The 14,100-nt window shown below is 47.1% G+C and overlaps 1 protein-coding gene across 1 annotated transcript in view; it reads left to right on the forward strand.

Moving 5' to 3' along the window:
* The first annotated feature begins 563 nt into the window (after positions 1–563).
* Positions 564–14,100, forward strand: part of LOC138808029 (zinc finger protein 208-like) — a 53,441-nt gene continuing 39,904 nt past the window's right edge. The window contains 5 exon segments of the mRNA XM_069993993.1: positions 564–933; positions 1,597–1,691; positions 5,226–5,352; positions 5,789–5,875; positions 10,601–11,935. Of these exon segments, the coding sequence (XP_069850094.1) occupies positions 5,229–5,352; positions 5,789–5,875; positions 10,601–11,935 (1,546 nt within the window). The 5' untranslated portion in view covers positions 564–933; positions 1,597–1,691; positions 5,226–5,228.

The raw sequence follows: 14,100 nt of genomic DNA on the forward strand, positions 1-14,100 counted from the left end.
GGTGGGGTTGGGAAGTAGGCTTTCACTTTTAGATTAAGATTACAGGCTGGAGAGAATGGGCTCGGGAGACTCAGGGAAGTCACCCCCGGTGGAGGGGAGTGTGGTGGTGTGTGGGCCAGGCCATGGGAGCAACATTGAGTCATGAGAATAGAGCAGATTCCCATCACCAAGCATTCCATTTAGACTAGCTCCCTTGCCCCTTCTGCCCCCCACTTCCCTGGTCCCGTGGGCTAACTTCCGTCATGGACAACTTTCCCTTTCCCGATCTTTGGTTTCAGGGTGTTATTTCAAGATAGAGAACAAGGGCCAAGTCAGAACACGGAACCAAACGCACGCATGGTGGTTCGCTCCCTGGCGGAAGGGTTAAGCTGACTCGCCGCCGCCCCAGAGACTCCTGGGAAACGTAGTTTCGTACAGAAAGCGGCTAGACCGGAGGGCGGGGTTTGAAGGGCAGAGCCCGTTCTGCGCAGGCGCACATCATCCCTTTCGCTGAGGATTTCCCCCCCCCCCCCGCCCCCCCCGAAGAATCCAAGCAGCCCAAGCCCTGCTGCTCTAAGATTTGTGGGAACTCGGCTCGGCGGGGTCCAGGGCAACGCGCAAGCGCAATCAGATCCAGGCTGCAGACTTACTGCTCATTGTGTTCTGAGTGGAGAGTTGGGGGTGGCGGTGGAACCCCCCCCCCTCCGCCCCACCGCCGCCCGCGGAGCTTCTGGAAGGACCAGGCAGCGGTGGTCGGGTCTGAGGACGCGAGCGCGCCGGGAACGCCACCGAGGTCTGGCTCATTTAGGAGGGGCACGCATCGAATGCCCTAAACCTCGTGGAATTTGGTCCCAACCAGAAAAAAAAAGAGTCGGGCCAGGAATGGGCTCCTGGGTTTGGGTCAGGATTTGAGTGCACGCGGATGAGGACAGGATCGGGAAGCCCATCTCTCAGGTAAGGGCTGGCAGCTCTCGGGTTGCCCAGGGCCGGGGCAGCCGCAGTGTGAGCCCTGCAGCGGCTCCGCGGGACCTGACGAGGCGGCGGCAGAGGGTGGGAGGGTGGTGTGGATGATTCCTGACCCCCCTCCGAACCCCCCTCCCCGACCACACACACATGTGGCTGGCTTTTGACCCTAGGTCACTCACATTACCCTGAAGCCAGAGATCCGCTTTTGACCTGAGCGGTTTTCCCCAGTGAAGACTTCAGGCTCCTTAGCTCTGATCCCTTTCCAGGAAACAGGAGTTGACCCTCCTTGCTCTTCCTCTCCACTCCTTTCCGAATCAGCTGTCCCAAGATTACAGTCCCCGATCCCTTGAAGGGAAGGACGGAGGGTGACTAGAAAGTATGAGAACGGGGGCTGCAGCATGCGTTCTGCAGGGAGAAGGCACAGTATTTATACCGAAGGGAAGATACGGAGGACTTGACTAGAGGAAAACAGGAAGGGAAAAGGGTAGCCCGTGGGTGCTTCACCTTACTGTGGAAGCAAGACGTACATACTCTGAGAAGCCAGAGAGAGTGGAGAACAAAGAATTGGTTGCATTGGGAGTACTTGCAGGACTGCTAGGATGGGAATGCTAGCCTCTCTCCCGCTGCTGACACATCCTCTGCTCCTAACAGGTGTGCAGTTGTTGCTGGCCCGTGGAAGCTGGAAGCTAAAGGGCTTCCCACCTGCCTCCCATACACTTTGCCTGCCTTCAGCTGGTTTGTGAGAGGTAAGCGGAGGAATGTTGAGAGTTCTCCCTGCCCTCCAATTCACCTTCTAGATTTGAAGGGTATAGGGATATTTTCCCCATCTTGGAGCTCTACTCCCACCTTAGTGCCCCCCCCCCCAGATTCTTGGCCCCAGTCTCCCTCCCACCCCATATTGGGCTCATCTGGCCGGTTTCAGAGCTAAGTTGCCAGAGGTCATATAAATGGCACAACCTGAACTTGAATCCAGACTGATCTGAACTGAAAATCAGTCTCCCTCCCTCCCTCCCTCCCTCCCTCCCTCCCTCTCTTTCTCTTTCTCTTTCTCTTTCTTTCTTACTTGCTTGCTTTCCTGGTTCTGGGCCTTGAACTCTGGGCCTGGGCACTGCCCCTAAGCTCCTTTTGCTCAAGGCTAGTGCTCTACCACTTGAGCCACAGCACCACTTCCAGCTTTTTCAGTGATTAACTGGAGATAAGAATCTCACAGACTTTCCTACCTGGGCTGACTTCAAACCAGGATCCTCAGGACTTGGCCTCCTGAGTAGCTAGGATTACAGGTGTTAGCAAATGGCACACAGCTCTGAAAACCTTTCTACTAGCAGTACTTGACATAGGAACTAAAAGAAGGGAGGAATCAGAACCCTTTTCTGTGGAGCATGATGGTTTTTCTGGACATGTATTAGGGGTGTGAAATATGCTTTAAAAAAGTGAATTACAGGCTCTGATAAATTGGTTCATGGGTTCACTTCAACTAGTATTTCTTGATTTCCTGCTGTATACCAAGGCTTTGGGTACAGGTAATAGACACTAATTGAGAATGTCTTAAACTAAAGAATGCATTTAGCTGAGAGATACTGAGTTATCTTCCCAATTCTAGAAGCAAAAATACAACTGGACTTTTTTGTGGAAGAGGGGTCTTGAACAATCCAAAAATCCTTTCTCTTAGATATTTTTTTCTGGGCTTCTGCTGAACTCTTCTTTCTTAGAATATTCCAGCTGCCCTGGTTCCTCAGTTAGCTCAGAAGACTAGAACTGTGAGAGCTGCTGAGTTTTCCATGTGAGATTTCTGGTACTTGTTCTTATTTCTGAATTTCAAGGGAGTAACATGGAGTGACTGTTTCCATGGGTCATGTGTGTGTGTGTGTGTGTGTGTGTGTGTGTGTGTGTGTGTGTGTGTGTGTGTGTGTGTCTGTGTGTCTGTGTGTGTCTGTGTGTCTGTGTGTGTCTGTGTGTCTGTGTGTGTTGGGGGTGGGCACACAAACAGTTAAAGAAAAACAAGAATTGCTGAAAAATAAATACAGTCATGCTTCACTTGATAATGTGCACAGGTTTGGGGTTCAGACATCGTTAGGTGATTTGGCCCTGGCTGAACACTGTGGAGGAATCATAAAACTGAGATGGTGAAGTTAATCACTTATATGTCCTCTTGATGCAACCAAGAGATTCATGAAGACGAGATATGTGTTCTGCCCCAGTGGCATGGCCTACTAAGCTGTGTTTTATGTAGTAGTGTTGTACAGCATAGACCAGCTAAGATTGAAACCACTTTTTAGAGAGGGTAAAGGAGTATATTGCTGACAACTCAAACCAGGCTAGTGTCAGAAGTTTGGATCCCAAGGAAGGGGGGACCCTGAGTTTTATACAAGCTGGTTACACACAAACTAAGTATTAATTGGATATACCAAAGATCAGGTGGACTGACATCAAGTTCTGACTAGGTGGGCAGTTCCTGTGTAGTTATGCAGAAATCATGTCATCCTGTCACTACCCCTTCTGTATTGTTATTTAAAAGTGCTTTATGAGGAACCAGGCACTGGTGGCTCATGTCTGTATCCTAGCTACGCAGGAGGCTGAGATCTGAAGATCAGAGTTCAAAGCCAGCCCAGGTAGAAAAGTCCATGAGACTCTTAGCTCCAATAAACTACCCAGAAAAAAAGCTGGAAATGGTGCTGTGGCTCAAGTAGTAGAGTGCTAGCATTGAACAAAAGATGGGACAGTGCCCAAGCCCAGAGTTCAAGCCCCAGGACCAGAATAAAAACATGCCTTGTGGGCTTCTGCTATGGATTCAGACAGCCCTACCTAGCCTGCTCCCAGCCTGCATTCCAGCAACAGCCCCACCACACCACATTCTGGCAACTGGATGTGGGAAAGGGGAGAGGGGTAATTTTTGTCCACTTCATTCCCACCTCTAGTACCTCACTCAACTCATTGCAACATAAGTGTTATCATTGCTGATCAGTGGCTCCTATCAGGAAGCTTGGCCCCATGTAGGGAGAAGTAGAATCCAGTGTAGTAATTCCACTAATTAAGGATGTTAGCCATATGAAGCCAAAAGGGATCTTTGAGGTCAGCTGGGGGCCCAATTTGCATGGGTGGCTAGGACCACCGGAGTCTCTGGATGGTAAAAGAGACCCCTGGATCTCTCCGATGACCCAGAATCGCATTCTCAGGTTTTGACAGTTGGAGCTCCTATTCCTGTTTCCTGGGCAGGCACAGAAGGCTGTGCCTGTAACCATCCTTCATAAGTGAGGTCTCCACACCCAAGGGGCCTGTGCTTGGTACCACTGTTTCCCCATGCCTTTTTCCCTAGTCTATCTTACCTCAATAGTACTAGCTAAAATCATGATAAAAGAATAATATACTGCAGGGTGCCAGTGGCTCCCCCCCTGTAATCCTAGCTACTCAGGAGGCTGAGATCTGAGAATCGTGGTTCAAAGCCAGCCTGGGCAGGAAAGTTCATGAGGCTCCAATTAACCACCAGAAAACCAGAAGTGATGCTGTGGCTCAAGTGGTAGAGCACTAGCCTTGAACTGAAGAGCTGAGGGACAGCGCCCAGGCCCAGAGTTCAAACCCCATGACTGACAAAAAAAAAAAAAAGGTACAATATACTACATGTGTCAGTAATATAACTGCTTACTATGATTATCAAATACTTAATACAATACACAACTTGTAGGCACTATACTTGTGTGTGTGTGTGTGTGTGTGTGTGTGTGTGTATGTGTGTGTGTGTGTGTGTGTGCTGGTATTGGGGCTTGAACTCAGGGCCTTGCACTTTCGCATGGCTGTTTTTACTCAAGGCTGGCAGTCTGCCACTTGAGTCACAGCTCCAATTCCAGCTTTTTTTTCTGCTTAGAAATAAGAGTTCCATGGACTTTTCTATCCAAGTTGGCCTCAACCTTCAATCCTCAGACCTCAGCTTCCTGAGTAGCAAGGATTACAGGTGTGAACCTCCAGCGCCCAGGGCTTTGATAGGCCCACATAGATGACTATAAAAGCAGTCAGAGAGAGAACTATGCTGAGGAAACAATGTCCTTGTTGGAGATCAGAGGAATTGGTTGAACGGGGGAAGGATGGAGAGCTGAGGCAGGGCTGGGCAGATTAGGAGAGACTGGAGAAGATATTGAAGGCAAAATGAACGAGTACTGGGCAAGCAAGCATGTTTTCTCTGCCTCTTCAAAGTAGGGACCATGGTGTAGGAAATGGGTAACTTGTGCCCAGACACCAGCCAGCAGCCAGTGTCAACGTTCTCACTAAGGATGGGCTTGCTGTTACAGAACATGGTGAGCTTCAAGGATGTGGCTGTGGTCTTCACACAGGAAGAGTGGGGTCTCCTGAGCCCTGCGCAGAGGGCCCTATACAGGGAGGTGATGCTGGACAACTATAGCAACTTGGTGTCCTTAGGTAAGTGAGGAAGCCTGGAACGTTCACCTTTGGGGATCTCGTTGGGACCCTTCTACTAATGCTATGCAGAAGACTAAGCTGGAAAGGTGCTGAATGGGGATGCTACCTGCAAAGCTCCCACTTGCGTATTCCTGGTATCCCTCAGCCTCTTTGGAGTCTTTAAGTAGAGATCGTCCAAAATGATGGAGGACTTAGGGGTGTGGGGGGAGTCCCCCCCTCACCCTCTTCTAGCAGGGACAAGAACGTGGGGACAAAGTGTCTGTGTCAGGCCTGAGCTATCTTTTTTCCTCCTACGAGCATGTGTCCACCTGGGCTTTCTGATGCGATCACCTTTTCTAGGATATTCCGGAGAACATATCTCCTCCTTGCAATGACGTTTATCTCTATTAGAAGCAGATGTGGTCTTTTTTTTCCTCCCCACACTTCTCAAAACCAGGACTCTTAGGACCCAAACCAGATGAGTTTTCTCCCCTGGGAAAAAGGAAAGAATGGACACTGGATACATCCAGAGGCTTCTGTCTTGGTAAGAATCACGCCTCTGCGAGGCTGGGACTCCCGTGGGTGGTGAGGATAAGGGTGTCATCTCAGCAAGCACGCCAGGCTTTGCTGCCACATTGTCCCAGCATGCATTGCCAAAGGGTGACACTCCTGAATCCTTACCCCCCCCCCCCCCCGTTACTTTTTTTCCCCCTGTCCTTGTTTGGCATAGATGAATAGAGTCTGGGTTAGGGACACCTCAGACATCACTTGCCAACTCGGCCCTGACCCCTGAACAGCATGACATGCATCTGGAAATGAGGGCTACTTACTTCTCTAGTAGGAAGGAATCACACTGGCTTACTCACAGCGGTTATTTAAAAGCCAGTTATATGCCCAAGAAAACACCTCTTTTCCTGACCGCCCTCCCCCCCCCCAGAAAAATTGCACATCTTCTCAGCTACTTCATGCTTCTTCATCCATGTGGAAGTTCAATCAGCTGGCATTCAACTAGTCTCCCTATGCCAGGCACTGTGCTAGATTATCGGTGCCAGGAGAGCTGGTTTGCTATGCTAAGCTGCATTGCTCATACATAGGAAATGCGTGACACCTTGTTTTAGCAAATGCCTATGTGTATTGCCTGGGGATGCAGACAGCATGATAACTTAGTGGCTATTAATTGTTTTGAAGGAGTCCACTGGGGCTCACGACGTGAGGGCAGGTCTGAAGCTCTCTTGCTATCACCCAATATTCTAGAAAAATTACTGTATTATCATGACACTATAAGCTCGATGCTGGTGGCTCATGCCTGCAGTCCTAGCTACTCAAAGGTCAAGACCTGACTTTCCTGCCCAGGCTGGCTTCGAACTGCAATCCTCAGATCTCTGCCTCCTGCGTAGCTAAGATTACAGGCATGAACCACCAGTGCTTGTTTTCTTATTTTTGTTTCATCTCAACTTTTTTTTTTTCTTTTCTTTTCTGTACTGGGGATGGAACCCAGGGCCTCAGGTCCACCAAGCCAGTGCTTTGTCACCGGCCACATTCCCAGCCCTTGCTTTCATTAATAACTGACTCAGACTTCAGATACCTTATGGGGAAAGGGTGGTAGGCTTCATTTCTGATGCTTGAAGTATAGATTGAAGCATCCTTGATCCGAAAACCTCAAATGTGAAGTGCTTCAAAATGTAGTTTGAGCTCTGTCATACAGCAACTGACCCATAGGGAACTCCACTCCTGATCTTCCTCACGTGATAGGTCATAAGTCAAAATGCAAGCACCATGAAGTTCTTTATGAAATCACTGTCAGTTTATGTGTAAAAAGTGCATGTGAAAAGAATTGGATTTTGAGTTTAGGATCTTCGATCCCATTCCCACGCTTTTTTTCTTTTTCTTTTTCTTTTTTCTTTTCCAGTTATGGGGCTTGAATTCAGGGCCTGGGCACTGTCACTGAGCTCTTTTTGCTCAAGGCTAGTGCTCTACCACTTTGAGCGACAGCACCATTTCTGGTTTTTGGATGGTTAATTGTAGACAACAATTTCACAGACTTTCCTTCCTGGCCTGGCTTTGAACCACAATCCTCAGATTTCAGCCTCCTGAGTAGCTTGGATTACAGAAGTTAGTTACCAGCATCTCACTCCCAAGCTATCTTATTATGTATATGCAGGTATTCCAAAATGAGAATAAAAAAATCTGAAACACTTCTGGCCCCAGGTAGAAATGTGGAAGGGTTGTTTAACCCACAATGGCTATGAACCTGTATCGTTTCCATTGTTACTCTCATTACTCCCGGGGTAGCATAAAGCATTTTTTAAAAGTAGTTTTGACTCTACTTTTTTAAAATTAGTTTTATTTGTTTATTGGTTATTTATTTGTGTTTATGTGCTACTAAGGAACCAAACCCAGGGCCTCATGCATGCTAAGCAAGCACTCTACCACTAAGCCACATTCCCAGTCCCTAGATTATTCTTAGTTATAGTAGTAAGTCATGAACCAGATAGCTTTCTCCTGTGTCTGTTCTCTGGGCCATGAGACAGTGGAGAGAGATTGGGGTGATTTGGGGTGATTTGGGGCCCCACTCAGACTTTCAAACTATGAAGCAAGTAGGGATAGCACACTTGCTAGGGAGTGGCATCAATGGGGTTAGCTCATCTGGACTGACTTAAAGTTGTAAATCAAGGATTAGCATGAGGCCCTGAGTGGCGCTTAAAAGGTCAGTTTCTTCTGTCCAAAATTGTGGTTGGTGGTGCTGATCTTGAGGCTTGTCCCTGAGCTATTTTTCTCAAGGCTAGCACTCTATCACTTTAACCACAGCTCCATTTCCAATTTTCCGGTGGTTAATTTGAGATAAGGGTCTCACAGACTTTCCTGCCCTGACTGGCTTTGGACCACAGTTCTCAGATCTCAGCCTCTTGAGTAGCTAGAATTACAGGTGTGAGCCACCAGCACCCGGCTCTCTAAAATAGGTTTTGTTTTGCTTTAATATCTGTTGTGGGTCTTCAACTCAGGGCATAGTCACTGTCCCTGAGCTTTTGGGTTCAGGCTAGCACTCTACCATTTGAGCCACAGCTCCCTTCCAGCTTTTTGGTGTTTTAATTGAATTGATAAGAGTCTCATGGACTTTCCTACCTAGGCTAGCTTTGAACTACAAGCCTCAGATCTTAGCTTCCTGAGGAGTTAGAATTACAGGCGTGAGACCAGCTTTACCTTGATAATTTTCAAAGTAGGATCTGACTTTCTTCCTGGGCTGGCCTGGGCTGCAGTCTACCTACTTGTGCCACCCTGTGTCACTGGGCCTGACAGGCTCACACCACACCACTTAGTTCTTGAAATGGAGTCTCATGAACTTCTTTTTTGCCGAGATTGTCCTCCAGCTGCAATCTCCTGATTACTACCTTCCAAACAGCTAGGATTCCAGGCATGAACGACCATGCCCATCAAGGTTTGCTCTTGACAGGATTTCCCAGGAATCTGCATCATTCATGTTTGGTCTCCAGTCCTTAGCATTACCTTTCGTAGGATAAAATTTTAAATTGGCTTAAGTTAGAAGGTGGATTTTCACAAATGTGTAGAATGACATACAATCCAGAACTATGTTCTCTAATTCCAAGATGTGAACCTAGTGGGAAGGTTGTTTATGGAGTGGAAGTTTTTGTCAAGTAATTCACAAGGCTGTAGCTGCTACTCCAGTAAGAGTCCCACTGGTGGCTCATGCCTTTAATCCTAGCTACTCAGGAGGCTGAGATCTGAAGATCATGATTTGAAGCCAGTCTGGGCAGGAAAGTCCATGAGACTTTTATCTCTTTGTTAACCACCAGAAAATCAGAAGTGATGCTGTGGCTCAAAGTGGTGGAGTGCTAGCCTTGAGCAAAACAGCTCAAGTACAGAGCCCTGAGTTCAAGCCCTATGAGTGACAAAAAAAAAAAACAAGTCCCATTCATAAGTGCCCTGTCCCCCAGATTCATAGCTTCTCCCTCTTGGACATACTAGACATATCCTGGCAGGTGTGCTACTTTGTTTCTAAGTTCCTTTTCTACTCACACATCACGGTGGTTCATTTTCTCTGTGTGTAGATTCTATTATCTTGGTCTTGGATGCCTCACTTCTATTGGCAAGTGGTGGGCTTTACTTTTTTATTTTTATCCTTTGTCATCATGGAGCTTGAATTCAGGGCCTATGCGCTGTCCTTGGGCTTTTCTACTCAAGGCTAGCACTCCAGCACTTTGAGCCACAGGTCCACTGTCTGTTTACTGGTGGTTAATTGGAGATCAGAGTCTCAAGGACTTTCCTGCCTGGGGCTGGCTTTGAACCACGATCCTCAGATCTCAGCCTCCGGAGTAGCCAGGATTTCAGGCATAAACCACCAGTGCTCAGCTGGTGGGCCTTATTTTATTAGTAGATAAGAACATTTCATCCCAAGTATGTGACAACTTAACTTTTTATTGCCTGTCAGGGCTAGGGAGCCATTTTAAGCCAAAGGCCATTTGGATATTTATAACATCAGTTGGAGGCCATAAAAAAAATTATCAGTACAGATGGGCATCTGTCAAGTATCTCACGTGCCTGTGCCACCGTGTTCCAAATGATTTTGCTGGCCTCAAATAAACATCTTGTTCTATAGGCCAGATGTTCCCTAGCCCTGCTCTCTCAGCATACTCAAATGAGTCTATGAAATATATGAACGTTAGTAGAGGTTGTTACTCTTGAGTTATTTCCTAACAAGTACTCACCTCTAGTTTCAGGATTTTTTAAAAGACTGTATCTTGTTTGTTGTAAACATCATAACACTAGAATAGACCATTGTTTCTTGTCTATTAGCATCGGACACTCTGTGTTACACTTTAGGAGTATTACAATTTCAGATAGCTTCTGTCTGACTGCAAAGATATAAAGTGTTGGACTCAGAATTCCAGGTCAAGCCAGTGGCATCTGAGCTCAAGCTCCCAAGCTGTCCTGCCTCAGATAGATAACACTGCCGGAGAGCTGTGCTCGCCTGTTTTCCTCTTCTCTTTTTGCCACATCAAGTAATCTTCAAAACTGCCACCTGTTTATTAGCATTCTTAATAGGCTTATCATCTCATGCCATTCAGATGTTTCTTCCAGTCAGACATTATCCTGGGTTTTATTTTGGGGGAGGGGGTTGTTTGTTTTTTTGTTGGTTATGGGGCTTGAACTCTAGGCCTGGGTACTATCCCCCAGCTCTTCAGCTCAAGGTTAGTGCTCTACTACTTGAGCCACAGCGCCACTCCCTCATTTTCCTGTTAATATCTTACAGCATGGATGATCATACCTGTGAGTAAGAAATCTCCTCTCAAGGCAGATATTCCTGAAGAAGAATTAGATCAGTGGACAATAAAGGAAAGATTGACCAGAGATGATCACTGGACACATGCTGGCCTGTTGGAAGGGCAATGCCAGAAAAGTCAGGAGATTAATTTACAGCAGGTGAGCTGCACCTCCCAGTACATTCCATCTGGGGTTAGTGAGCAGAAATGCCATGAATCTGGGAAGGACTGCACCAAGAGCTCCTGTCCTGTACAAGATGAGGAATTTCAACTAAGCAAAAACACCTTTGAATCCAGTGAGCGTGAACAAGTCTTCTCTAATAAACATCAGCGAACGCATCCCAAAAACCTTCACACAAGTCAGAAAAATCTGACTAAAGAAAAACGCTATAAATGTAGAGAGTGTGGGAAAGCTTTTCACCAAAGTACATACCTTATCCATCACCAAAGAATCCACACGGGGGAGAAGCCATATGAATGTAAGGAATGCGGCAAAGCCTTCTCAGTGAGCTCCTCGCTCACTTACCACCAGAAAATTCATACTGGAGAGAAACCTTTTGAATGCAACGTATGTGGAAAGGCTTTCATCCGCAACATACATCTCTCCCACCATCACCGAATACATACCGGAGAGAAACCTTTCAAATGTAATATCTGTGACAAAGCCTTTGTGTGCCGAGCCCATCTTACCAAACATCAGAACATCCACAGTGGTGAGAAACCCTACAAATGTCACGAGTGTGGGAAAGCCTTCAACCAAAGCACAAGTTTCCTGCAGCATCAGAGAATTCACACTGGAGAGAAACCCTTTGAATGTAACGAGTGTGGGAAGGCTTTCAGGGTGAACTCTTCCCTCACTGAACATCAGAGAATTCACACTGGAGAAAAACCATACAAGTGCAGCGAGTGCGGGAAAGCCTTCAGGGACAATTCATCCTTCGCACGACATCGGAAGATTCACACGGGGGAAAAGCCCTACAAGTGTGGCTTGTGTGAGAAAGCCTTCAGGGACCAGTCCGCCCTAGTCCAGCATCAGAGAATTCACACTGGGGAAAAACCCTACAAATGTAATATGTGTGAGAAAGCTTTCAGTGACCAGTCAGCCCTTACCCAGCATAAGAGAATTCATACACGAGAGAAGCTATACATGTGCAAGGTCTGCGGGAAAGCCTTTATCCGAAGCACCCACCTCACCCAGCATCAGAGGATTCACACGGGCGAGAAACCCTATGAGTGTAGTAAGTGTGGGAAAGCTTTCAACCAGTCTGCAAACCTCATTCAGCACCAGAGACATCACATTGGAGAAAAGTGATTGAACCCACTTTGTCCGGAACAGCATTAGGAGTTAGGGAAGATTCCTTCTTGAACGTGAGAGATCTGCGCCAGAGATGAACTATGAAGTCTTGCATCAAATAGTTAAGAGTCAAGCTTCACAATGTCATGGAGCCAAAGGTGGTGTTAGGTTCACCCAGGGAGGCAGCTGTACATCCTTGGACTAGACAAAGTGCAGAATAGCACCTGGCAATGACTCTGTTAGCCGAGAAGGGCATACAATAAATGGTTAATTGTTACATAATGAAGGCACTGCACAGGCAAGTGCTATTACTGTAAATAGAGTTCTATTGGCCCACACATGTCCAGAAGGCCATTTAGTCCAAATTTTAGCAACTACTAGAGACTTTTTCTCTGCCCACCCTCAACTGGGTTAATCCCAAGGCATGAAAGGGTATTGATAAGTGCAGTCCTTCTGTACTTTCCTTTCCTTATAGATAGTCTGACCACAGCAGAGCAAAAAGGTCCCCTGTTGGGACCTTTCCTGGCTACAGGGGTTGCAAGCTGGTCTTGTGACATTGTGAGTCATGTGCATAGGGATGGTTCCCAGCACACCTGTAGACAGTGCCATCTCGAGATGCCATGCCTGCGTCTGGCAGGGAAGAGTGGGGCTTAGGTGTGATGTCAGTGTCTCCAGCCCTCCTCATGTGGACCGTGGAGCCCCAGAAGCAGACCCAGAACCCAGCTGCCCTCCGTGTCCTCCACCCTGCAGAACTGCAGACACCGCCTACTCCTGGGAGAAAAAGAAAACTCCCAGTGCCTCTTCAGATTCCTGTAATCCGGTCTTGTCAGCTCCCTGATTGGTTTTCCTCTGTCCACCGTAGATTGCTTAGCTCTGGCTTGCAGTGCTCTCTGGATGCTGCCTTCCTCCACATTCAGTGCCTCCTTTTTCTTTTTCTAAAATTGTTTTAACCCTATTGTCTTTAAGTAGTTGTACAGAGGGCTTCCATTCAACACATCCATGAGTATTATCATGATCAGGTTCACTCTCATTTCTCACCCCTCTCCTCCCCTTAGTCTTCCTAGTTCCATTTTTTTACATATATACATTGAGTAATATTCTGAGTGCATTCTCCCATCCTTCCTCTCTCCATTTGTCTGTCTCTCCACCACCACCCTTCACCTCATTCCTCTCCCCTTTTCCTACAGCACACTTGGGCCTCTGGTTCCTGTGGGTGAGCCTCAAGAGTCTTCGGGCTAGGCCTGGCCTCTATCCATCTCCTTTCTCTACTCCACACTGCCCTCCCTCCCCTGCACTGTTGCCTTTCATCAGCATCAAGACACAAGACTTTCCCGCCCTGCTCTTCCCTGCAGCAGGAGGCCTCCTTCCTTAGCTCAGGCCAGCTCCACTGAATATATTTTCAGTAACACTTGTATATACCAGTGAAGGGGAGGAAATCACAAGGCTAGATTATTGATCCTCACCCCTGGCTTTCTCCCACAGGCTAATGACCACGCTAACTCTTTTGCTTCTTGCCTAGCGTGCTACCACCTGAGTCACACTTCCAACCCCCTCATCATCACTCCATAAGCACCAGGACTTGGTGATGTATACCACATAGCACTATAAGCTTTTTAAAAAGGTGATTGATGAAGAATTACTCCACGGGGCATTGTCATGAAAATAAAAAGTAGCCACTGTTCTAAAGGTATGTGAGTTGCTTTTCTGTTGCCTGGTTATCTAGTTAGATGTCGCTAAAAAATGAGAAGTTGTAGCCCGGCGCCGGTGGCTCATGCCTGTAACCCTAGCTACTCAGGAGGCTGAGATCTGAAGATCGCAGTTCAAAGCCAGCCCGAGCAGGAAAGTCCATGAGATTCTTTTCTCCAGTAAATCACCAGAAAATTAGTGCTGTGGCTCAAGTGGTAGAGCACTAGCCTTGAACTGTAGAGCTGAGAGCTTTCCTGGTCAGAGGGGGTTTAAAAACTGGATATCAAAGCATATTATAAAAAATTATACAATATGATATACAATAAGAATCTCCAGTTGAATGGAAGAGATCAATTTATTAAAGTCATGCAGTTGGTAGTAAATAAAAATTAACTAGGTAATAAAGCTCCAGGACACATGTACTAACCCACTGTCCACCATCTGTTTTAGCAGTCTGAACCAACTAAATCAATGATTTACAAATGAAGTGTTAAGGCTAGGAACTTCCAA

This window comes from Dipodomys merriami, unplaced genomic scaffold, assembly GCF_024711535.1.
Source record: "Dipodomys merriami isolate MVZ:Mamm:240054 unplaced genomic scaffold, mDipMer1.0.p SCAF_44, whole genome shotgun sequence".
In the NCBI taxonomy this organism is placed as follows: domain Eukaryota; kingdom Metazoa; phylum Chordata; class Mammalia; order Rodentia; family Heteromyidae; genus Dipodomys; species Dipodomys merriami.